The sequence below is a fragment of the Elephas maximus genome, chromosome 3 (genome assembly GCF_024166365.1).
Source record: "Elephas maximus indicus isolate mEleMax1 chromosome 3, mEleMax1 primary haplotype, whole genome shotgun sequence".
NCBI classification, from domain to species: domain Eukaryota; kingdom Metazoa; phylum Chordata; class Mammalia; order Proboscidea; family Elephantidae; genus Elephas; species Elephas maximus.
Genome location: NC_064821.1, coordinates 173,976,520 through 174,001,971, shown reverse-complemented (window position 1 = coordinate 174,001,971; position 25,452 = coordinate 173,976,520). Strand labels below are relative to the sequence as shown.

General features: G+C 40.1%; 1 protein-coding gene across 3 annotated transcripts in view; it reads right to left on the bottom strand.

Annotated features, from left to right (window-relative positions):
- Positions 1-2,490: 2,490 nt before the first annotated feature.
- The window catches only part of VAV3 (vav guanine nucleotide exchange factor 3), a 419,739-nt gene continuing 396,777 nt past the window's right edge, over positions 2,491-25,452 (bottom strand). For all 3 annotated transcript variants that reach the window (XM_049880207.1, XM_049880206.1, XM_049880209.1), the window contains 2 exons: positions 5,386-5,537; positions 2,491-4,697 (listed from right to left, as the gene is read on the bottom strand). In XM_049880207.1, the coding sequence (XP_049736164.1) occupies positions 4,656-4,697; positions 5,386-5,537 (194 nt within the window). In that variant the 3' untranslated portion in view covers positions 2,491-4,655. The remainder of the gene's footprint in view (positions 4,698-5,385; positions 5,538-25,452) is intronic.

The window sequence follows — 25,452 nt, the reverse complement described above, 5'->3', positions numbered from 1 at the left end:
TTGGTATTTTACTGTTCTTTTTTTTTTTTTTTTTTTAAAGGGAAGGAGACCGACATTTCTTGAGTACCCACTATGTGCCAGGCTCTGCCTTGGGGATCTTTTTCATATGGTAAATTGTTTAGTCTTCACAACAGCTTTCTCAGACACCTATTAAAAAAAAACCAACCCATTGCTGTCGGTTCTGACTCACAGTGATCCTATAGGACAGAGTAGAACTGCCCCACAGGGTTTCCAAGGAGCTCCTGGTGGATTTAAACTGCTGACATTTTGGTTAGCGCCATGGTTAACTAACTATTGCACCATTAGGGAATATCCTTTTATTCCAGAAAAGGAAATTTATATTCAGGAAAGTTAATGGCAGAGCTGGGATTTGGACCCAGGTCTAATGCTAAAACCCCCACCCTTCCTGTGACAACAAACTATTTACTTCCTAGAGAGGCTGTCTCATTTAGAATATACAGAATTTTATCCCTTGATCCAATAAATAAGGCACCCTGGTGGTGCAATGGTTAAGCAGGTGGCTGTTAACTGAAAAGTCAGCAGTTTGAACCCACCAGTGGCTCCATGAGAAAAAAGAACTGGTGATGTGCTCTTATAAAGATTACAGCCTAGGAAACCCTATGGGGCAGTTCTACTCTGTCCTGTAGGGTCACTATGAGTTGGAATCCACTTGACAGCCACTGGTTATAATCCAGTAAATAAACCTGAATTATGTAAAGGCATTCAAGGTTGAAGATGGCAACTACCCAAATGTGTTAACAAACCCACCTGATTAACGATGACAAAAATGGCTCGGTATAAACCGGGCATGGTTCCACTTTATATGCATGATTTCACTTTGATCTCAGAACCATCCTATGAGGTAGGTGCTGTTATTATATAGATAGGCTAAGACCCTGCATGGCTGGGCTGGGATATAAACCCAGGCAGGCAAGCTTTTATGACTTTTCTATCATCGCTGTGCCGTTGAGTTGATTCTGACTCCTAACAACCCCATGTGACGGAGTAGAACTGTCCCATAGGGATTCCTAGGCTGTTATCTTTACGGGAGCTGATTGCCACATCTTTTTCCCATGGAGCTGCTCAGTGGGTTCCAACCACCAACCTTTTGGATAGCAGTCAAGTGCTTAACCGTTGTGCCACCAGGGCTCCTCTCCTATACAGCTGTCAAATTAAATAAAACAAAGCATGGCTCCTGAAGACTGGCTACTGACACATTTTACTTCAATTATTTGATGGAAGACAAAATAATTGAAATGTTTTAAAGGACATATGGCCATGTCTCTGAACTGTTACAAAACATGATCAGCGGTGGCTTTAAGGATGGTGATGATCTGATACAAGGTCTAAAAGTCACATAAATTTTCATATGTAGAAGAGAAATGATAAACATATCAACGGAATCAGCTTCTGAAAAAAGGGAAGTGAGGGCTATAGGATACACCAGATTGTAATGAAAGTGGGGGGATTTGATATTTCTGAGCACGGATGTGATGGTGGTATCTAGCAGAGTCCAACACTGGGGAACCCGCCCCTCCAGGTCCTTCGAAGGAAATGTGCTTCTATCACCTCCCCGAGACCCTCGACCACCGTAGACAACCTGTGGGCCGGCTCTGCACGAGGAGGACTTGCCTCTGGGTCTCCCTGGTTTAGCAGTGAGTTATAAGGCAAGAGTTGAATGAAAATAGAAAAAAAAAAGTCCAACCTCTGACAGCAATCACTCTAGGCAATACCTGTACAGGGTTTTTCTTTTAGGGGGCAGAGTTAGGGTAATGTTTCTGGTTTCTGTGTTCATCTTCAATTGTTTAAACCACTATTTAGTGCCAAATGGTTTCTTCTTGGCTATGCAATCTTGGAAACATAGCTAATTTCTCTCACCTCAGTTGCTGTGGTGCATACAATGTGGAGGGATAGGGGAGTGGTTATGGGTGTGGGCTCTGGAGCCAGACTGCCTGGGTCTGAACCCTAGCTCTGACACCAGCTGTGTGACCTTGTGCAGTTGCAACGTCTCTGGGCCTCTGTTTTGTCTGAAAAATGGAAGTAACATGGAGCTCTACCTCCTGGAAGTTTATGTACATAAAGCATTTAGAACAGTGGGTGGCACATGGTACCAAACCAAAAACCCAGTTGCCATTGAATTGATTCCAACTCATGGTGGTCCCATGTGTTGCAGAGTAGAACTGCACTCCACAGGGTTTTTAAGGCTGTGACCTTTTGGAAGCAGATGACCAAGCCTTTTTTCTGACATGCCTCCAAGTGGGTTTGAACCATCCACCTTTAGGTTACTAGTCAAATGCTTAACCGTTTCTGCTACCCTGGCACACAGTAAGCATGTCAATACATGTTATTTGCAGTAGTTCTAAGCTAAACCTGATCAAAATCAGGGCTCCTGCTCCCATGTTTATTATGAGTTCAGTATATGCAAGTTATGCAACCATTCAATAGAAAGACTCTCCAACTCTCTAGAAATCAATTTAATGCAAGTAGTCACTATTTTATTGACATATTTACAAAATATTACAAAGGGAAATACCACGATAATTCACCATATTACACAATGGCTGCATACAGGCAAGACAAAGTATATGAAAAAACATTTACTTCTGTCTTTGGTATTAGAAATCTACATAAATTTGCAGCATTTAAAGTTTCCAAAGTATTAAACACAGACAAAGAGATGTAATCGGTAATGTCATGAAAAGGGGCTCTACTCTCCTCTGCTAGGACACCCCCAGATCCATGAAATGCAACAGGAAGACCAAACACCATTTTTCAGGGTGGGAGTCTATTTGCTAAAATACACAATACAAGCTACAATATTGTACACAGGAGTGTTTCAATTTGTGCAAAGTTGTTCTCTCCAACAACATTTGGCTTACAGTAACAAACAGAACATTCCGGAGACAGGGTCGCAGATAAGACTTCACAGGAAAGAATGCAGCCTAGCAGCACTCCTCCAGATTAGAACTTCACTGCACAGAATATTTTATAAAAACACATTCTAGTGATCATTTACACATATACAAAAACTTAACTGGTTTTAGCAAATAATCATTTTTCTAAAACACAATCACAGTTTACATAATTCTGAGGTAAATGTCCTGAACTTATCCTAGATGAGAAGTCCTAGCCCATGAGGGTCTCTGTCATGGGACGCGTCCACGGAAGATCAAGTTCTGATATCAAAGTGGGTTGGGGAGCAGGCAGGCCACATCTGCCACATCTACCTCATCTGAGCTGATCTAAAATGTGGGAAGTGAATGTTCCTAGCCTGGCTCTGTTACACTAATGCTTCCAATTATTATTATTTTTAAACAAGGAACACTCTCTGAATCTTGTCAGAACACGACTTTTGCTTTGCAGAAAATATTTAATCAGCAAAGGGCCAAGTTAATGTCTGAACTTGACTGCCCTGACTGGGGACTCTGGGCATCCCAGAAAGAACCTACTCAGACTCCTCACATAAAACAATGAAGGCTTGGTAAAATAAACACACTGTGAAACGCATCTTCCCACCATTTAATACATCCCCAGTGTGGGCCTGCAGATGGGAAGACACTTGGAGAGAAGCTGGAAGTCCACAATAAACAGACCTGAAAAGCCTGGTGACCCTCTCTCTGTCCCGGAAATGCACAAATGACACAACTGTGCTTTCTTTAGATAATCTCCAACAAAGTTGTTTACATGACCTTAGATACTCCAGGGAAACGTGGAAATCAGCAAATCTGGCCTAGGGCTTCTTGGGGGGAGGGATGGGCACTTGTTAGCAGATAATTGCTGTTATAGAATGACTTGCTAGAAATGATAGGCCTTGATCCGTTTCTCTAAACAACACCACCTTACTCAGGGTACTGACAGCTGACCACAATACACCAGGCCAGGATTATTTCAGAAAGTGAAGTATAACATTTCCGAATCACCTTATGAAATCATGCAGGTTTTGAAGATTTAATATGAAGATTATTACATGTATATTTTTCTTTAAAAAAAAAAAAAGTTTGCAAACATAACCAGGAAATCAAATGAATAATCAAACCCCCCGTGGCATACATTACTTACGAAGCAAACCTGAATACTTGCCTCTTTTATTTTACTCTTTGGGGGTGAAAGTGCTTGCCAGGCAATGAGTCACCTTGCCGGATGGTTTAAGAGAAGTAACGCTGGGCCTTTCCGGTAAGCTGCCCAAATGGCAAAGCTCTCATTTTCTTCTTGCTGGGAAAAGCATAATTAAGCGTCTGGTTCTTTATACTACTGAAAATCCTGGTGAATGGGACGTGGGAAGGAAGTAAATATGCATTAAACATTTACCAATGGCTGACATTCCTGGTGTCTGACTGGATGCAGGAAGAGAAACATGAACCAAGGTGTTTACATCAGGGCTCTTTGGGAAGAAGAGCTTTTGGCTTTGCCCTGGTCCCTGACAATGACAGACTGGCAGGCTGTTTCTTGCATGGCTCTAGGCAAGCCATTAATCTGCCAGTACCAGCATCTTTAGAAATCCCAGCATTAAGACTTAGGAGGGGGAATGGGGGAGAATGTCGAACAGTCAGAAATGCAGGTTTTTTAAACACTTCAGTTAATTCATAGTGCTGTGCAGACTTCCGTTTATCCCTTCTCTGAAATTTCTGGTGCAGACTGCAAAGCTGGATTGGAATTTATTCATCCTCTTCCACATACGTGGATGGAAACCAGCCCACCTACAAAAGAAAAGCAACCAACACAGCAACGTGACTTTGCATCTGGCACTTCAAAGGGTTCTACAAACACAGCATTTTGTTTCCGGAACACTCCAATGAAGCAGCAGTTTTATGCCCATTGTTGGTGAAGAAGATTGGTGTAACCATTCTTAGAAGTCTGATGGAGTAAGTGATAGAAATGAAAGAATAAAACAAGCTTAAACAGCATTTTAATTGGCTAGCATACAAGTAAATATGTAAATTAAGTGTAAGCCGGGATTGACTACATAATAATTCCTATTTCTGCTACAGAACAGGATGTAAAGGCAGAGGTATTATGCCCCATTCTTTCCAATTCAGATCACCAGCTCTTATAGGTATTTTGACCTAGACATAAAGTTTAGGCTCCAAGGCTTAGGGACTACAAATACTGAAATGCTTCCGGTAACACTTCACCCTTTCCCAACAGGAAGCCATCAACTTGCCCATGGGGAACTTTACGTATGCTGTGGAGTCCATTCAACACATATTTAATGAGTGTTTAATTATCAGCAAGGTACAGCAGGAGTCTCTGGAAGCCAGGGGCAGTAGGCAGTAGAGTGAAGCTGCAAAAGCATTACAGGGACTTCTCACCAGCACCACAGTGAGTGCCAGTGACCACCCACCCCCTTCATCCAGGCACACAACTTCATTGAGATGGACAACTCACCCTGCCATTGACTTCTCCTCGCCACCAGCCATTTGCACTCATCTTTGTGTAAATCTTCACCACATCGCCTTTCAGCAAGGACAACTCCCGCATGTCCCTCGCACAGAAGTCATACCGGGCAATGGCAATGCCTAGCACTTTGGGGCTCAACACTGTAAAGAAATGGTGGAGTCAGAGTTGATTTGCAGATAGTTAGCAACCAAAGAACCTAATCAGATGAATGTCATTGATGCTATCAGAATGCAGAGCCGTGATTCCATTACAGACTGGTGATCATGGCAGGGGAGATTGAAAGCAGCAGAGTTGCTGTTTCAATTCAATCAGGTGTAGTCAAGCTCATTTCACAAAGTTTAAAGAGCCAGTGTTCTGCTTTCACATTCTTCATAAGAACTTCAAAGTAGAGATTGGTTTTTGTAAGAAGCAGGTTAATATCTAAGTTACTATCTAAGGAGACAGATTTTGAAACAAGTTTAGCAAAATGTTCCTATTGATGGCACAGTAATCTAACGAGAACCTCTAAAGTCAAATCTTTACATTTTTGTCTAAGGTAAATCTCAAAGTAACCTCTTCAACTAATATCCAAAACAAATTTTATTTTATTTTTTGTTCAGAAAGTCTCCTGTCAAGTCCATGTCATCATTTCTAGTTAAATGGTACTTTCCCCTCCCTAGGCTTTTTGGTTGTAACCATTTGGAGATAAACTCAGTTATTGATTTATATATAATTTCATTTATGTGAAGATGCCTGAATCAGGTTTGCCAGAAAGAACACACAAACACCATCCATAGATCTTCCTTCTCTCAAACGGATGCTGCCTTACAGAAAACCCTCCTGACCGACTTATTTAATAAAAAACAAGATATCAGGGTGTTCATCTCCTATATTCACAACTATTTGGGGAGGGGGATGGCAGGAGAGGTGCTAACTCACTCCCTGCCCTAGCCTGTCCTGATCAAGCTGTACGTGTTTGTCTCTAGTATCTCCTAACACCATTTATGTTAACTTCTCTACCTGTTGCTCGGAAACCTTGGTGGCATAGTGGTTAAGTGCTACGGCTGCTTACCAAGAGGTCAGCAGTTTGAATCCGCCAGGCACTCCTTGGAAACTCCATGGGGCATTTCTACTCTGTCCTATAGGGTCACTATGAGTTGAAATCGACTCGACGGCAGTGGGTTTTACCTGTTGCTCTTTGGAGCTATAAAATGTTTTCAATTATATGTTCAGTGATTCTGAGAATCACTCACCTGAGACTGGTAGAGAAAGTGAAGTCTAAGAAACAGAGATAAAGGGGAAACGCCACACACATGTGCACTTCCAACAGACCCCGGTGCCCCGGCAGTAGGAGCTGTGACCCGTGTTGCCCTGGAGGAGCCCACCCATGTGGTGACAGGGATCCCCAGCTATTTTTCATGGCTTTGCAATGACAGGACTTTTTTAGTCCGCAGGTGTTGATCATAAGATAAATGAATGGCAAAGCCATAGACTGTAGAACTATAAAGGGAGTAAAAATTGGTCATTTTATTTTACTGTACAGGACACAAACAACTTTAATGGTTTTCTTACTGAAAACTGTCCCATTACTGGGGCACTACTCTGAGAGTTGGTGCACATAAAAACACCCTTGTGATGGAAAACCCCAACCATCAACTTAACTGTGTGACTCTGTACAGGTCTCCTAAGTCCTCTAGGCCACATTTTTCTCAACTATAAAAGATTTAACCTAGATGACTTCTAAAGTCCTTCTAGCTCTAAATTCTATGATTCCTTTGGGACCTACACACTAATTTTTAAAACTCTATAAGAAAACATACTTTACCTAGCCACAATGTACTTCCCTAAATGTCATATTAGCAGCCATTAAACTCTGTGGATAATGACAGAAATTAAGACTAAAATGCCCGTGCACCAACTGAAGAGCTATAGAACTGACAGGCACCCATCAGTCTTTCCAAGCAATATGTGCTGAATTTTACTTTTCTGTTCTGCAGACAAAGTTAGGATTTTGGTTCCGTCTATTTACTAAACGGAAATGTATAAGCACTAGCTTTTCTCAACTAACATTTCTGATTCTCAAGAAAACTAATGATTTTGGAGCATGCTTCAACCCCCCTTCCTTTATACTTCTAATTCTTCTTCAGCCTCTCCCAACAGCTAAAATACATTAACATGAGCACACACAAAACCAGGAGTGAAATGCCTTGACAAACAATGACTTTATGACAGAGAAGGAGGAAGTGCATGGTGGTAATGAACCTCTAGGGACTGTTTGTGGGGAGATGTATCTATATGAGAAGCCATACACAGAAGTGTAAATATTTTATTTGCAAACAGAAGCAAGTTGAAAAGACATATAAAAGCAGTACCTGACCAGAAAGGAGTGGAAGAAGGGGGAACAAAGCTGTAGTCTGGAGGAGTTACAAAAGAAAACCCACAGAACAAAGAAGGGGCTTAGACAAAGAAAGAAAAAGAGAGAAGCAAAAGAGCATTTAGGTATTGGCAATAAATATCTTAATACAGCTATTTCGTCTGTAATCATAAGGAAATTGTCACACCAAAGTTAGAATCTCAAGCTTCACTTTCATCCAGTTTTCTCCTATCACCATTTCTAAATGAAGAACAAATACGTATTTTTACATTTTGGTTGACATTAATTCTACAACTCAGAGATGTCTATCTCTTTAGGGAAAAATCTAGCATACTTACTCCACATTGCCATCTTTAAACCCCACCCATCAAAAGATGGTCTTCTTTTTTAAATTTTTTTCCTTCTATTTTTAAAGATCTTTGAGGAATAATTCACATAAAATACAATTCACAGAGTTTCAGTGGACATCATGCTGCTCCCCCCTCTCCCCCCACCTTCCTCTTCCACCATTCTGTGGCAACCATCAACCTTCTTTCATCTCCATGGATTTACCTACTCCAGATATTTCATGTAAGTGGGATCATACAATATTTGTCCTTTCGTGTCTGGTTTATTTCACTTAGCATAATGTTTTCAAGGTTCGTCCATGTAGTGGCATGTATCAGAACTTCATTTTCTTTATAGCTGGATAATACTCCACCGTATGTATATACCACAATTTGTTTATCCATTCTTCTGCTGACGGGCGCTTGGTTTGTTTCTACCTTTCAGCTATTGCGAATAACGCTGCAATGAACATTAGTGTACCTGTGTCTTTTTGAGTCACTACTTTTGATTCTTTTGGGTATATACCTAGGAGTGGAACTGCTGGGCGTATAGTATTTCTATGTTTAACTTTCTTAGAAACTGCCAAACTGTTTTCCACAACGGTTCCACCACTTTACATCCCCACTATCAATACGTAAGTGTTGGGATTTCTCCAAGCTCTCCCCAACACTTACTTTCCAATTTTGTTGATAATAGCCTTTCTAGTGGGTGTGAAGTGGTATCTTGCTTTAGTTTTGATGTGTTCTTTCCTTGATGACTAATGATGCTGAGCAACTTTTTGTGTACTCGTTGGCCATTTGTGTATCTCCTTTGGAGAAATGTCTATTCATGTCTTTTGTCCAATTTTTAACTGGGTTGTTAGTTTTTTTGTTGTTGACTTTTAAGAGTCCTTTATAAATTTTGGACATTAAACCCTTATCTGATACATGGTTTCCAAATATTTCCTCCCACTACGTAGGTTATCTTGGCCTTCTCTTGATGTGGTACACAATTCCTGCTTTGTTACATGAGTGGAAATACTTAATGTATTTTTCCTGTAAATACTTAATGTGAAGTATGTATCATACTAAAACTGGTGCAAACAAGTAAGAGCCTGCAGGATGGGGTCAGTGAAACACACAGAGCTCACCCAAAATTAATGAAAATCACTCACGAATTTTGTCAGGAACCACTTTACTTTCAACCAAGCATGCACATGGCAATTTTTTTCAAGTAGGAGAAAAGTACAATTAGAAATAAAATGTAAACCACTCTGAATCTTATATATCTGGAAAATGTAAATATAGTCTCCAAATTATACGAAGGTACAGCAAATTTATATGCATTTGGTGTTCAAAAACATTTTACTTTTAATAAGAGCTAACATTTATCAAATGGTTTGAAGTGTTCAATACCATGCTCAATGCTTTACATTTAGTATTTTATTTAATCATCACAACTCTAAGAAGGCACTAATATTTTCTTTTTACATATGAGAAAAACTTAGATTCAAATCCAGCCAGTGTGACTCCAGAGTCCACGCTCTTAACTGCTGTACTGCTCTGCAGCCACCACTCTGCCTCAGGTACCACAGGAGACGGTTATACATCTCCACCCACCGATACCATGGAGCCTTTACAAGTGAACAGAAAGGCATGGTTATAAGTTTTCTTCCTATACTTATTCCCCCCTTCTTCTGTGTTATAGATTATTAGTGGGCTATATTTGTCCAGAAGGAACATTACATTTCCCAGCCTCCCTTGGAGGTCAGTGAAGCTAATATGACTAAATTCTGGCCAATGGGATATAAGCAAAAAAGTATCATCAGGCAGCTTCTGGAACCTTCCCTTGAAAGACAGCTGGTACATGCTGTTTGCATTTCCTTTTGAATCTTTATTCTATACTGCTGCCTGGAGTGTGAAAGCTACCATTTCAGCCAGGAGAAGGAAGGCCTCATCTTAAGGATCATGGAATGTGAGCTTGAAGGAACCTAGGTCACTGACTTACTCATTGCAAATATATTTTTTCAGCAATATAAAAGGCAACCATACACATGGACCTCACCAGATGGAATACACAGGAATCAAATCGACTATATCTTTGGAAAGAAGTGATAGAAAAGCTCAATATCATCAGTCAGAACAAGGCTAATGGGCAACTTCCTAACAGACCATCAATTGCTCATATGAAAGTTGAAGCTGAAGAAAATTAGAACAAGTCCATGAGAGTCAAAGTATGACCTTGGGTATATCCCATCTGAATTTAGAGACATTTCAAGAACAGATTTGATGCACTGAACACTAATGACCCGAAGACCAGACGAGTTGTGGGATGACATCAGGGACATTACACATGAAGAAAGCAAAATGTCATTAAAAAGATAGGAAAGAAAGAAAGGACCAAAGCAGATGTCAGAAGAGACTGAAACTTGTTCTTAAACGTAGAGTAGCTAAAGCAAATGGAAGAAATGAATAGCATAAAAGAGCTAAATAGAAGATTTCAAAGGGTGGTTCCAGGAGACAAAGTATTATAATGAACTGTGCAAAGACCTGGAGTTAGAAAAACAAAAGGGAAAAACACACTAGGTATCTCTCAAGCTGAAAGAACAGAAGAAAAAACTCAAGCCTCAAGTTGCAATTTTGATATTGAATCATGCAGGAAATATTAAAAGATGAAAGGAATACACAAAGTCACTGTACCAAAAAGAATTGGTCGATATTACACCATTTCAGGAGGTAGCATATGACCCAGAACCGATGGTACTAGGAAGATGTCCAAGCTGCACTGAAGGCATTGTCAAAAAATCAGGCTCCAGGAATTGACGAACTACCAATTGAAATGTTTCAACAAATGGATACAGGGCTGGAAGCACTTGCTTATCTATGCCAAGAAATTTGGAAGGCAGCTACCTGACCAACCGACTGGAAGAGATCCATATTTGTGTTCATTCCAAAGACAGCTGATCGAACAGAATGTGGAAATTATAGAACAATATCATTAATATCACATGCAAGTAAAATTTTGATGAAGATAATTTAAAAATAGTTGCATCAGTACAATGACAGGGAACTGCCAGAAACTGAAGCCAGATTCAGAGGAGGACGTGGAATGAAGAATATCACTGCTGATGTCAAATGGATCTTGGCTGAATGCAGAGAATACCAGAAAGATGTTTACCTGTGTTTCATTGACTATGCAAAGGTATTTGACAGTGTGGATCATAATAAATAATGGATAATACTGCAAAGCATGGGAGTTCCAGAGCACTAAATTGTAATCATGAGGAACTTGGACATAGACCAAGAGGCAGTTGTTCGAACAGAGTAAGGGGATACTGCGTGGTTTAAAATCTGAAAACATGGGTGTTAGGGTGGTATCCTTTCACTACACTTATTCAATCTGTACTCTGTGCAACTAATCTGAGAAGTAGGACTATATGAAGAAGAACGGGGCATCAAGATTGGGAGAAGATTCATTAACAACCTGTGATACGCAGACGACACAACCTTGCTTGCTGAAAGCGAAGAGGACTTGAAGCACTTACTGATGAAGATCAAAGACCACAGCCTTCAGTACGGATTACACCTCAACATAAAGAAAACAAAAATCCTCACAACTGGACCAATAAGGAACATCATGATAAAGAGCAAAAATATTGAAGTTGTCGAGGATTTTATTTTACTTGGATCCATAATCAACACACATGGAAGTCGCAGTCGAGAAATCAAAAGACACATTGTATTGGGAAATTTTGCTGCAAAAGGCCTCTTTAAAGTGTTGAAAAGCAAAGATATCACCTTAAAGACTAAGGTGCTGCTGATCCGAGCCATGGTGTTTTCAATTACCTCATATGCACGCGAAAGCTGAATGATGAATGAGGAAGACTGAAGAAAAACTGACGCCTTTGAATTGTGAAGTTGGCGAAGAATATTGAATATACCACGGACTGCCAAAAGAATGAACAAATCCGTCTTGGAAGAAGTACAAACAGGATGCTCCTTTAGAAGCAAAGGTGGCGAGACTATGTCTCACACACTTTGGACATGTTATCAGGAGGGATTAGTCCCTGGAAAAGGACCTCATGCTTGGTAAAGTAGAACCAAAAAAAAACAAAAACCAAACCCAGTGCCGTCGAGTCGATTCTGACTCATAGCGACCTTATAGAGGGTCAGCAAAAAAGAGGAAGACCCTCAACGAGATGGACTGACACAGTGGCTGCAACAATGGGCTCAAGCATAACAATGATTGTGAGGATGGCACAGGACCAGGCTGTGTTTCTTTCTGTTGTATATAGGGTCCGTCCTGTGAGTTGGAACTGACTCCCCGGCACCTAATAACAATGACAATGATGTTGATGTTGTCAAGGATTTCATTTTACCTGGATCCACAATCAACACCCACGGAAGCAGCAGTCAAGAAATCAAACTACCAAACTATGTACTGCATTGGACAAATGTGCTGCAAATTACCTCTTTCAAGTGTTAAAAAGCAAAGATGTCACCTTGAGGACTACGGTGTGCCGAACCCAAGCACAGTATTTTCAATTGCCTCATATACATGAGAAAACTGGACAATGAATAAGGAAGACCAAAGAAGAACTGATGTCTTTGAATTATGGTGCCGGCAAAGAATATTGAATATACCATGGACTGCTAGAAAAATGAAAAAGTCCGTCTTGGAAGAAATATAGCCAGAATGCTCCTTAGAAGAGAGGATGGTGAAACTTGGTCTCATGTACTTTGGACATGTTATCAGGAGTGACCAGTCCCTGAAGAAAGACATCATGCTTGGTAACGTAGAGGGTCAGCGAAGAAGTGGAAGACCCTGGATGAGATGGGCTGACAAGTGGCTGTAACAGTGGGCTCAAACATAGCAATGATTATGAGGATGGTGCAGGACCAGGCAATGTTTCCTTCTGTTATACACAGGGTCACTATGAGTTGGAACTGACTTCAGGCCACCTAACAACAACAACAGCAGCCCACTGAGGATTTTATGAATGCCCCTAGCCCAACACCCAACCATGAACAGATTACTTTCAGGTTTTTAGGTAAAAAATAAATGCCAATTCTGTTTAATTCAATGATTTTTGGGTTTCTGTCACTTGCATCTAAAACTAATCTTAACTGATACGAAAAGTTTTCTACACCCAAGGATGAGGTAAAACAGTGCTAAGCAATCTGAGAATAAGTTCCAACAGTCTTCCAATATTCTGCCTCTTTTCAGATCCCTTCTTGATTTGAGAGCCATAGACATCTTCCAAAGTTAACAAGCTTGTCAGAGAGAGGCTCTAGGGATCCCTAAGAGTAAAATAGCAGCAGTTTATTAAGGGAATTCCCAGATACCACCCAATAGACTGGTTAGGGGAGGTTAGCTATTCTGAAAACCATGAACTTTGAAACCCTCATATACACACTCATGTCCATTTATGACATATTTTTTCTCATGAACAGCCTCATATGTTTACTTTTAACTTATGCTGAAACATATTCTTGGCTGAGAATCAATTTTTTTTCATCCCATTGCAATGTTCTACAGTAAATTTTTGTTTTTAAAATATGGTGGCACATGTCATTGTAATCATTTTTATGCTATTCCCAATTCATCTACTGTCCTGTAACATAACTGGTAGATTTTCATTTTCTTGAGATCATGACATATCCACTAGGAGGGGGAGGAGAGAACGCCATCTCTAATATGATGAATTAACGGCACACACTTATTACCGGCAAAAAATCTGATGCCAAGATTCCTATCTTATGTCTGTGAGAACTTAAATTGGAAGCCCCCATTCTATACACTACTTCTTGCTGCTATTAGAATTTTCTCCTTGAACTGCTTTCTAAGCGTTCATCTTTGATTCTCTCTCAAGGATTACTTTATCCATAAAGTAATAACACTGTATTTTCCCCAAAATTTCTAATGAAGGTAATTTAAGTCCAAATTTTGAAACTTAACAAAAGATAAGTCTGCTTTAGAAGGAGGAAATGAGAAATCTATGAAAATATAGTTAAATGCAATTTAAATAATCTCAGCAATAGGCAGATATATTAGATCTGATAACCTGTCTTGGATGTTGAAGTAGCCAACATTCCTGAAGCAATATGGGTAATGTCTCACCAAAATACTTGAATGTCTGTTTAAATATGTAGAATCAGTGTGCCACCTCTGTCCCTTATCTAATCTTAAAAGCCTTATAATCATTTGTATTAATATCCAAATAGCTAGAATTAGAATCTTTTAAAATCTTATCTAAAATATTATAATCCTAAGTAAAGGTGGTTATTCACCCTGGTTAAGTCTCGGCCCCTCTGCTGGCTTCATTCGAAACTTACTTTTTTCCCTGCAATGAGTGGAATGGATTTTGAATACACCTTGACTCCTTACCTAAATTCTGGTCTATGACTTCCAATGTCATCAGGGCACTGCCGTGAGGTGCGGAGATTATTTCTGATTTAATTTGTCTAAAACCAAACTCACCATCTTCCTCCCTGTAATCTAGCTCACACTCCCACATTTTTGTTTTTCTCAGTGACTCTACTGTTTTCTTTGTCAACCACCTTTGCAAATTCAGTATACTATTGGCTGTTCCTGTTTATTCTCTGAGTGCCTTCTTCCTCTGAAATATGAAGTTATCCCTTACTGAATTCTCAGCTCCACCATCTCAACCCAGGTATTTATGTCATTTCTAAACTGAGACAACTGCCTTTTAACTTGCCTTCTTGCTTTCATCTCTCTCCCTTTCCATTCCATTCTAAATACTGCCTCCCGGTTAATCACCCTACAATTATGAGATCCATTCTCTTTACTTGAATTCCAGGCCATTTCATAATCTGGTCCCATCAAACCTTTCTAACCAAATTTTCCCCCATAAATTATCTTTATCCAGACCAGCTTCCTCCTACCCCCTGAGGCCTTCAGCTACATTTCCAACTCAAAACGTCCCCTCATTCTGTAATGTTGCTCTTTCACCTTGTCTCTGCTAACTGCAGCCTCCCTGTATTGAAGGTCCAGCTCAAGGCCCTTTCATGAGCCTTCCCTGACCAGTCCAGGCAACACTTGTCTCCTCCTCCATCTTTTCATAGCCTTCAGTTGGGCACTTACATCATGGTACATCCTGGCTCTGCTGTTTAATTATTGCTTCTGTTCCCATGTTGATTGGATGTTGGAGGGCAAGGGGCAGCTCTTATACTGCTTCTGCCTCTCACACAGGATCAGGCCCAGTGCTAAGCAATGGCAGTTGCTGAATAGACAAGTATCTCAGCAGGGTATTTAATTTTGCAAGCTGCTATGTCTCTTCCTTCTGTTTATTTAGCTCATCTTTTGCTCACTTAACTGCTCAATAAGACTTCCAACAAAGGCTGGATCAACACAAAGAATGTGAAATATATTTCTGGTTTTATTTCCAAGGCTTCTTGAAAGCCATAGTCTATCAGTAAAATTTCTACAATAACTAATTGTTTCTGAGATGCTGAACTGCTGTTAAATACTGTATGTCTTATGGCATTAACCATGCTGTATCCCTAAGGAATCTTCTTAGGAGAAAAAGGTCAATCAGTTTCCCATGCTGCCCAGTGGATAGCTCTCAGGCAACCATTTTAGGATTGCTAGGGATGCTTTCTACCTTTCTACATATTGTAGCATGACTTACTGTTACCCTTCTTCCTATACGTCAATTTTTACTGCCTTCAGGTACTTAATTTTCTTGAGCTAGCAAAATAGCATTTGAATACTTGGCAACTATAGAGACAAGAATATAAGATAAAATGTTTCCCTAGGAAAGTATGGACTTAAATATAGATGTAAGTAATATTAGATTATTTGATTAAAAAAAAATTACACCTAAACATGAAGGCTAAAACGATAAAGATCATGGAAGAAAAAATAGGGACAACCCTAGGAGCCCTAATACAAGGCATAAACAGAATACAAAACATTACCAAAAATGATGAAGAGAAACCCGATAACTGGGAGCTCCTAAAAATCAAACATCTATGCTCATCTAAAGACTTCACCAAAAGAGTAAAAAGACCACCTACAGACTGGGAAAGAATTTTCAGCTATAACATCTCAGACCAGCACCTGATCTCTAAAATCTACATGATTCTGTCAAAACTCAACCACAAAAAGACAAACAACCCAATCAAGAAGTGGGCAAAGGATATGAACACACATTTCACTAAAGAAGATATTCAGGCAGCCAACAGATACATGAGAAAATGCTCTCGATCATTAGCCATTAGAGAAATGCAAATTAAAACTACGATGAGATTCCATCTCACACCAACAAGGCTGGCATTAATCCAAAAAACACAAAATAATAAATGTTGGAGAGGCTGCGGAGAGATTGGAACTCTTATACACTGCTGGTGGGAATGTAAAATGGTACAGCCACTTTGGAAATCCATCTGGCGTTATCTTAAACAGTTAGAAATAGAACTACCATACAACCCAGAAATCCCACTCCTCGGAATATACCCTAGAGATGCAAGAGCCTTCACACAAACAGATACATGCACACCCATGTTTATTGCAGCTCTGTTTACAATAGCAAAAAGCTGGAAGCAACCAAGGTGTCCATCAACGGATGAATGGGTAAATAAATTGTGGTATATTCACACAATGGAATACTACGCATCGATAAAGAACAGTGACGAATCTGTGAAACATTTCATAACATGGAGGAACCTGGAAGGCATTATGCTGAGCGAAATTAGTCAGAGGCAAAAGGACAAATATTGTATAAGACCACTATTATAAGATCTTGAGAAATAGTAAAAACTGAGAAGAACACATACTTTTGTGGTTACGAAGGGGGGAGGGAGGGAGGGAGGGAGAGGGTTTTTTATTGATTAATCAGTAGATAAGAACTGCTTTGGGTGAACGGAAAGACAGCACTCAATACATGGAAGGTCAGCTCAACTGGACTGGACCAAAAGCAAAGAAGTTTCCTGGATAAAATGAATGCTTCAAAGGTCAGCGGAGCAGGGGCAGGGGTCTAGGGAATATGGTTTGAGGGGACTTCTAAGTCAATTGGCAAAATAATTCTATTATGAAAACATTCTGCATCCCACTTTGAAATGTGGCGTCTGGGGTCTTAAATGCTATCAAGCGGCCATCTAAGATGCATCAATTGGTCTCAACCCACCTGGAGCAAAGGAAAATGAAGAACACCAAGGTCACACGACAACTAGGAGCCCAAGAGACAGAAAGGGCCACATGAACCAGAGACCTACATCATCCTGAGACCAGAAGAACTAGTTGGTGCCCGGCCACAATCGATGACTGCCCTGACAGGGAGCACAACAGAGAACTCCTGAGGGAACAGGAGATCAGTGGGATGCAGACCCCAAATTCTCATAAAAAGACCATACTTAATGGTCTGACTGAGACTAGAGGAATCCCGGCGGCCATGCTCCCCAGACCTTCTGTTGGCCCAGGACAGGAACCATCCCCGAAGACAACTCATCAGACATGAAACGGACTGGTCAGCAAGTGGGAGAGAGATGCTGATGAAGAGTGAGCTAATTTTATCAGGTGGACACTTGAGAGTGTGTTGGCAGCTCTTGTCTGGAGCGGGGATGGGAGGATAGAGAGAGAAGGAAGCTGGCAAAATCGTCATGAAAGGAGAGACTGAAAGGGCTGACTCAATAGGGGAAGAGCAGGTGGGAGTACGGAGTAAGATGTATGTAAACTTATATGTGACAGACTGATTGGATTTGTAAACATTCACTTGAAGCTTAATAAAAGTTAATAAAAAAAAATTACAGAATGGTTTAACCATTAAATATATTTACATCCACACTGAGAATATATTCATCTACTCCTACAAGCATCTACAGAGAGATGGTTTCCTCATCAAACTCCTCCTATCATACCAACACATGCCTAACGTAAGAATTATTGGTAAGCATGTATCTAGCAAGAATTAGAAACAGCCCAGCAATGTGACATTGAAATGGGACTGTTAAGATTATTATCTTCTTGCCCCTTCACTACCTCAGTCTCACCTTATACATAATCTGCCTGCTAGTTTATGACATTATTTTGGAAGCTTTTTGAGAGAAACAACTCGTTTGTTCATGTTTTTTTCCACTCAGACAACACTAAGTCCATGTTGAAACTTTTTCACAGAAGCAATCATTTGCAAACTGCATGCTATAAGTAAGGGCCTAACTTGCCACCTTATTCAAACACTTTCAACTCCATACTAGCATAGCCAAGAGGGAACCTTGCTCAGGCAGGTCTCTCTCGTTACCCTTCACACAAATGACACTTAGCATTCAACTGGGCTAACGTTTATGAAACATCAGCAAATGAGTGGAACATAATTTAGTGACTTTAGGTTTCTCATTAGGAACTATTAAAAGACAAAAATTGTTTATCAACTATCCCAAGTTAAACAAACAAAACCTGATGCACTAACACTCTCTCATTGAAACAGAGGCTATCTGTTAAGCAAATAAGTTGGGAATAGAAGTTACCAGCCTAGCTATAATCAATGGATTGGCAAATCATTAGTGGATATTCTTCAGTTCTGAGACTCGGCTGATAAGACAAAACCATAGAACACAGATGTCAATTCAAAAGGAAAAAAGAAAAAAAAAAGAACACAATCTGTACACTAGAATAAAAAAGTGCTAACGAATTGATATCTGATGCCTACCACTGCATTACACAGTAAGTTCTGCCTTGATCAGGCCATTAACATTCATGAGCAAATGAAAAACTATACAATTTTCAGTAACACTTAAAGTTTGTATACAGTAGGGACAAAAGCTACATCAATACTCTTCCTTAGGAGTATTAGTTATCAAACTATAAAGTAGTTTTGAACTAACACTTAATCATTTTGTGTATAAGTGAACATTACCCTAAGCGTTTGCTCATTATTCTTGTCTGGGACAGACATTAGCTAACACTGCTTTCAGTTGTAACAAGCACAGATATTTATACTCGTGTATGTAACAAAAAGTAGTTTGTAAAATACCAAGCAATTGGACCAGTGGTACTCTTAATGCAGTAATTGCAGCGAAGGTCTTCACAAAGAGCTATGGGGCTCTTTGATGAAGGATCCAAGAGGTTCTTTTTACCAAGATTGTCTACAGACGGCCTAACAGCAGAGAACATGCCAAGAATTTAACGAAGTTTAATTTAAAATTTTGATCCTTAACCTGATTATATTTTAGAGCCCAGGTATATCTTTTCAGAATCCCAGCAACATTCAGACCTATCTGCTGCCCTACCCCTCCTCCAAATAAAACAAACTAAAAACTCCTTGTTGATTACATATTATATATGTTATATATTGTCACTGGAAAAACTGGCAATAGTTCAGATTGGTTTTACTTAATTGAATGTTGGCATCTGGTTAAGTAAACAAATCACCTTTAACCTGAAATTCAAGATATAACAAGGAAATTTCTGTCTAAAATGATTGGGGAAAAAAGCAACAAAACAGCTACTTCGTATTCCATGTTGCAAGGTACAAACATATAAAGGCATTAACAAGAAAACAAAATGAGTATAAGGCCTTTCCCTATTGTTATAGAAAATTAGATCGTTTAACATTGCCTAGGGATTTTAGATTACTTACAGGCATCTAGTTTATTAAGGCGGGAACCTGATTCTAAATCTGTATTCTTTTAAAAATTACTGGCAGATATTTATTAAGCAACCACTAACGTGCCAACTACTGTGCTGGCTGTTATAGGAGATCTAACAAATAAGACAAAAATCCTTATTTCCAAAGAATATACAAATTAGTGAAGAGAGACAGGCACATGCATGATATAGAGATAATGGAAATAATTCACTTTGGTTTGAGAAAGCTAGACTTTAAGTTTCCATTGTTGTGTGACGCCAAGTTGATTCTGACTCATAGCAATGCTATGTGAATGAGTATAACTGCCCCATAGGGTTTTCTAGGCTGTAATCTTTATGGCAGTAGATCGCCAGGTCTTTTCTCCCACAGAGAAGCTGGTGGGTTTGAACTGCTGACCTTTCGGTTAGCAGACAAGTGCCTAATGACTGTGCCACCAGGGTTTCTTAGTTTCCATTAAAAACCAAATCAAACCCGTTGCCATCAAGCTGATTCCAACTCATAACAACCCTATAGGACAGTGTAGTACTCTCTCATAGGGTTTTCAAGGTGGTTAAGATCTTGGCTGGTAACTGAAAGGTCAGCAGCTCGAACCTACCAGCCGCTCCCTGGAAACCTTATGGGGATAGTTATAGTCTGTCCTATAGGGTCGCTATAAGTTGGGATTGACTCAATAGCAACAAGTTTAATTTTTTTTTTTTTAATCTTTATAGAAGCAGATTGCCATATCTTTCTCCCACAGAGTAGCCAGTAGGTTCAAACCACTGACCTTTCGGTTAGCAGCCCAGCACTTTCACCACTGAGCCACCAGGGCTCCTTTTAGTCTTCATTAAAACAAAACAAAACAGAACAAAAAAACAAACTTGAATCTTCCAGTTGCTCAGACCAAAACCTTTGAATCCTCTCTTGCTATTATACTTCTCATTTGATGTATCAGAAAACCCTGTTGGATCACTTTCAAAATACTCCTAATTGTTCTCCCTGTGGTCTTTTTTTCAGGAGAAAAGGCAGAATAATTCTGTTAAAACTTTGAGTAGTGATTTTTTTTCAAAAAATAAATTGGGTCAGCCCGTGTCTTGTCCTTTGTTTAAAACCCTCCAGTGGCTCCCTGCCCTGCCCATCATTTCTTCTGGAGTAAAAACTAAAGTCCTATAAAGCGTTAAATGATTTAGCTTCCCTTGCCTCTCTGACCTTATGTTCTGGTACTCTCCCTCGTGCTCCATCTGTTCCGGCAATACTGCACATACTCCTTCCTTTGCATTGGCTGTTTCCTTCCTCACCTCCTTCAAGTCTTTGCTCGAATGTAATCTTCACAAGGAGGTCTATTCTGATGCCCTATAAACTAGTGCCATATGGTGCAGCCAGAAAACAGAGCTTATGGGGCTAAGCCATACAAGCAGAGAAGGAGCGAGGTGCACGCAATTCCCCAAGGTTCCACTGCCAAGCTTAGGTTGAACACAAACGGCCTGAAAGCACCATGGTCAAAAGTTCCAGCAGAGAACTCTATCTACTTACAGGGTATTTATGTGACTTTTGGAGCTCTGGTGGTGCAGCGGTTAAGAGTTCAGGCTGCTAATCAAAAGGCTGGCAGTTTGAATCCATCATCCACTCCTTGGAAACCCTATGGGGAAGTTCTGTCCTATGAGTTGGAATCAACTCAATAGCAATAGGTTTATGTGAGTTTATAATAACAGAAGCTGTCTGCTGGTACAAGTGCCTTTGTTAGAAAGAGGAGCCTCTACAGAGAGTGGCGGTGTCACCCTGTTCTACTGTTGAGCTAACTGCTGAACGAGCTTTCTGCTAAACTACCAAAAGGAGAAAAATGAGTCTCCAAAGGTTTTTGTTTCTTATCACCTGACGAACCCACTTAAAATCGTAAGTCATTCCCCAACACTCTTGAGTACCATCAGCTTGTTATGTTATTTTTCCCTTGCATTCATCAACTTCTCACATATTATGTAACTTATTGTCTTCCTTCCTCACTAGCATGTAAGCTCCACAGGGGCAGGTATTTTTGTCCTTTGCTCTATCTCCGCAGCAATTTGAACAGTGCCTGCCTTGAAGTAGGCTCTCAGTAAAGATCTGATAAATGAATGAATGTGGTGATCTATGGAGGTGGTTATTGCTTAGAATGTAATAACAAAGAGATGGAGAAAGATGGTCTTGGATTCATTCAGCTATGGAGAACTGTGCCCCCTGAGGAGGAAGGATAAAAGAAAGGAGACAACTTAACTGGGGAAGAATGAGCTTTGAAAAGGGAAAAGTCTGAGACAACAAACCAGGCAACACTGAACTTACTGTACTTAGTTCTGACAAAGTGGAGAGCATTCACAGGAGAATGACTAGGATAGTGAGAGATTCAGCAGCCGTTTATACCAGGAGGAGTTGCAGAATCTGAGACGGTTTATTCAAAAAAAGAAGGAGTTGCAGAATCTGAGATAGTTCATTAAAAAATGAAGGAAGGAAAAGAGTGAGGGAGCAAGGGATCGAGGAAGAGAGGGAGGGAGGAAGGAAAAAAGAAAAGGAAAAACAGAGTGATGATGGAAAAGAACATACCAGATTGTCATAGACTGAACCGTGTCCCCCAAAAATATGTGTATCAATTTGGCTAGGCCATGATTCCCAGTATTGTGCAACTGTCCACCATTTTTGTCAACTGATGTGATTTTCCTATCTCTATGATGTTAATGAGATGGGATTAGTGGAGTTACGTTAAAGAGTAAGGACTCAATCTACAATCTACAAGGAAGATTGATGACAAGGACCTTCCTCCAGAGCCGACAGAAAGAGAAAGCCTTCCCCTAGAACTGACACCCTGAATTTGGACTTCGAGCCTACTAGACTGTGAGAGAATAAATTTGTTTGTTGAAGCCATCCACTTGTGGTATTTCTGTTACAGCTGCGCTAGATGACTAACACACAGATGAAAGGCTACCATGCTAGAGAGGCAATCCAGTTATCAGTTCCACTGAGTGGATTCTGACTCCGGGTGAACCCATGTGTGTCAGAGTAGAACTGTGCTCCACAGGGTTTTCAATGCCCGTTATGTTTTTATTTTAAAGTAGATCTCCAGGCCTTTCTTCTAAGATGCCTCTGAGGGGACTTGAAACTAGAACCTTTCAGATAGCAGCCGAGCATGTTGACCGTGTGCACCACCCAAGGATTCCTGGAGAGAGTATAGAGCACATTTATTTTGAGCTCTAGAGAGATAAACTAATTACGGTATATAGCTATAGCAAGTCAGATCAATATAAGTAGGATGTGGATCAATATAAATAGGAAAAAAAAAAAAACATTTGAACCTGTTCAAAAGACAAATTGGGTGCTTCGTGTAGTAGTGAACATAAAGTCACTTGAGTGTTTAAACAAAGCCTCAGGATGACCTCTCAAGAATGTAGAAGCTACTAGGTTGAAAAGCCTCTACCAGGACTAATGTGGATTATAAGTTTGAAGTCCCTAGAAATAAGAACTATTACCTCTGAATTCCTGTCAATTGTTCAGACGCTAAGTTACCCTGTATGTAATGCTTTAGAGGAGTGTGTGATATAGTGCTTGGTGTAAGTAGATGCTCAATAAACGTGAAATGCATAACACAATGAATGAAAGTATAAATGCATGCATGCAAGCATGAATGAATCAAAGAAAACCCTAGCTGAGTGTGTACTCCACTTCTCACACTACTAGGAGAGAAGACAGTCACAGAGTTAAGACCTACTACCTTCTGCACATCTGGAATTCAGTATGCGGAAGTTGCATATCAGTGGCGGAGACCAGGAAAAGACTCTTGGAATGAATTCTCACAGCTAAGAGCCTGATCCAATCTTTAAACAAAAGAGGAGGAGGCTAATTCCTCCCAATTTAGATACACTCTGTTTAAATTGGGAAGAGGATTAACAACAACAACAAAAAAAAAACAAGTTGCCATGGTGTTGATTCTGATTCATGGTGACTCCATGTGTGTCAGAGTAGAACAGTGCTCCACAGGGTTTTCAATGGCTGATTTTTCAAAAGTAGATTGCCAGGCCTCGGTACACTCAAACCTCCAACCTTTTGATTAGTACCTGAGCACATTAACAGTTTGCATCACGTAGATACTCCTAAGAGGGACTAGAGAAACCAAATCTTTGAATGGAGGTTGCTGCATAACGGCCGTATCATCTATTAGGGAACATTGCATAATTTGTTATTGTGGGTAAGCCCCACCTGGAGCAGTGGTTAAGCACTTGGCTACTAACCCAAAGGTTGGTGGTTCAAACCCACCAGCTGTTATGTGGAGAAAGATGTGGCAGTCTGCTTCCATAAAGATTTACAGCCTTGGAAACCCTATGGGGTGGTTCTACTGTGTCCTATAGGGTTTCTATGAGTTGGAACCAATTTGATGACATGAGGTTTGGTTTGGTCATTATTGTTAGTTGTTGTTGAGTCAATTCTGACTCATGGTGACCCCAAATATGCAGAGTAGAACTCTCCAGAAAGTTTTAAAGGCTGTGACTGTACGGCAGCAGATCGTCCGGTCTTACACGTATTGAGTTGAATTTAGAATATAAGGTTATATGAGAAAGGAAGCATTAAAAGATGATAATTTAAGGACTGTCTTTTTAGCTTTGAAACATTTGAAACTTTTTTTTTTTTAATGGCTTTGAATGAGGTTATCTAATCTTTAAAATTCATTATCTGTAAGCCACATTCTGAAGGGACCCTGGGGCTGACTAACAATTTTTAAAGCCATCCTGTTCAGGATAAAAATACCTTATAGTAGCCAGTAAAGCTCTTGAAGTAAGTAAATAAAAAAAGGGAAGCCCAGCATGACCTAATGATGAAGCTGTGCAATTATACTTGATCAGTTGCGCAAGAAGAATACATTCTGTGGGTGTAATAGACATGCTGAGGGAAAAGGATATAAAAATGTCAGCAATACGTTTTAACTTAGCCCATGGAATAGGGTGTGTACTGGGAGAACAGAGAAACAGCCCAGGAAATACAAGTGGGACATCAAAGTCCCAATGAAAGGGGAAAAAAAAAACTTTATACACACATTATAAATTGTCAAATGAGGCTCATGCAACATTTCACACTGGCTAATGGTATTGGAGGAAACCCTGGTGGCGTAGTGGTTAAGTGCTACGGCTGCTAACCAAAGGGTCGGCAGTTCAAATCTGCCAGGCGCTCCTTGGAAACTGTATGGGGCCGTTCTGCTCTGTCCTACAGGCTCTCTGTGAGTGAAAATCGACTCGACAGCAGTGGGTTTGGGTTCGTTTTCGTTAATGGTATTGGAAGTGCAGCCAGAGCTAAAACATATAGCACTTTTTACGTGCCAGACATGGTTCTAAGTACTTCACACATACTAATAATTTTAATGCTCATAATATGAGCATTAAACACTATAAGATAATGTCCCATTGTGAAATAAGTTAGAAGAACTCTGGTTAAAATAAACCTAATCAAATTTACTTTGTGCAGATTTCTCAAAGCCTTTAAAACACTGACATAAATTGTGACTTTCTTAGAGAGGCATATATCATATAAGCAGCATTTCTTTTTTTTTTTAATTGTGCCTTAAGTAAAAGTTTACAAATCAAGTCAGACTCTCATACAAAATCTTTCATACACACCTTGCTATATATTCCTAGCCGCTCTCCCCCTAATGAGACAGCACACTCCTCCTCTCCACCCTGTATTCCCCGTGTCCATTCAACCAGCTCCTGTCCCCTTCTGCCCTCTCATCTTGCCTCCAGACAGGAGCCGCCCACATAGTCTCATGTGTCTAACTGAGCCAAGGAGCTCACTCCTCATC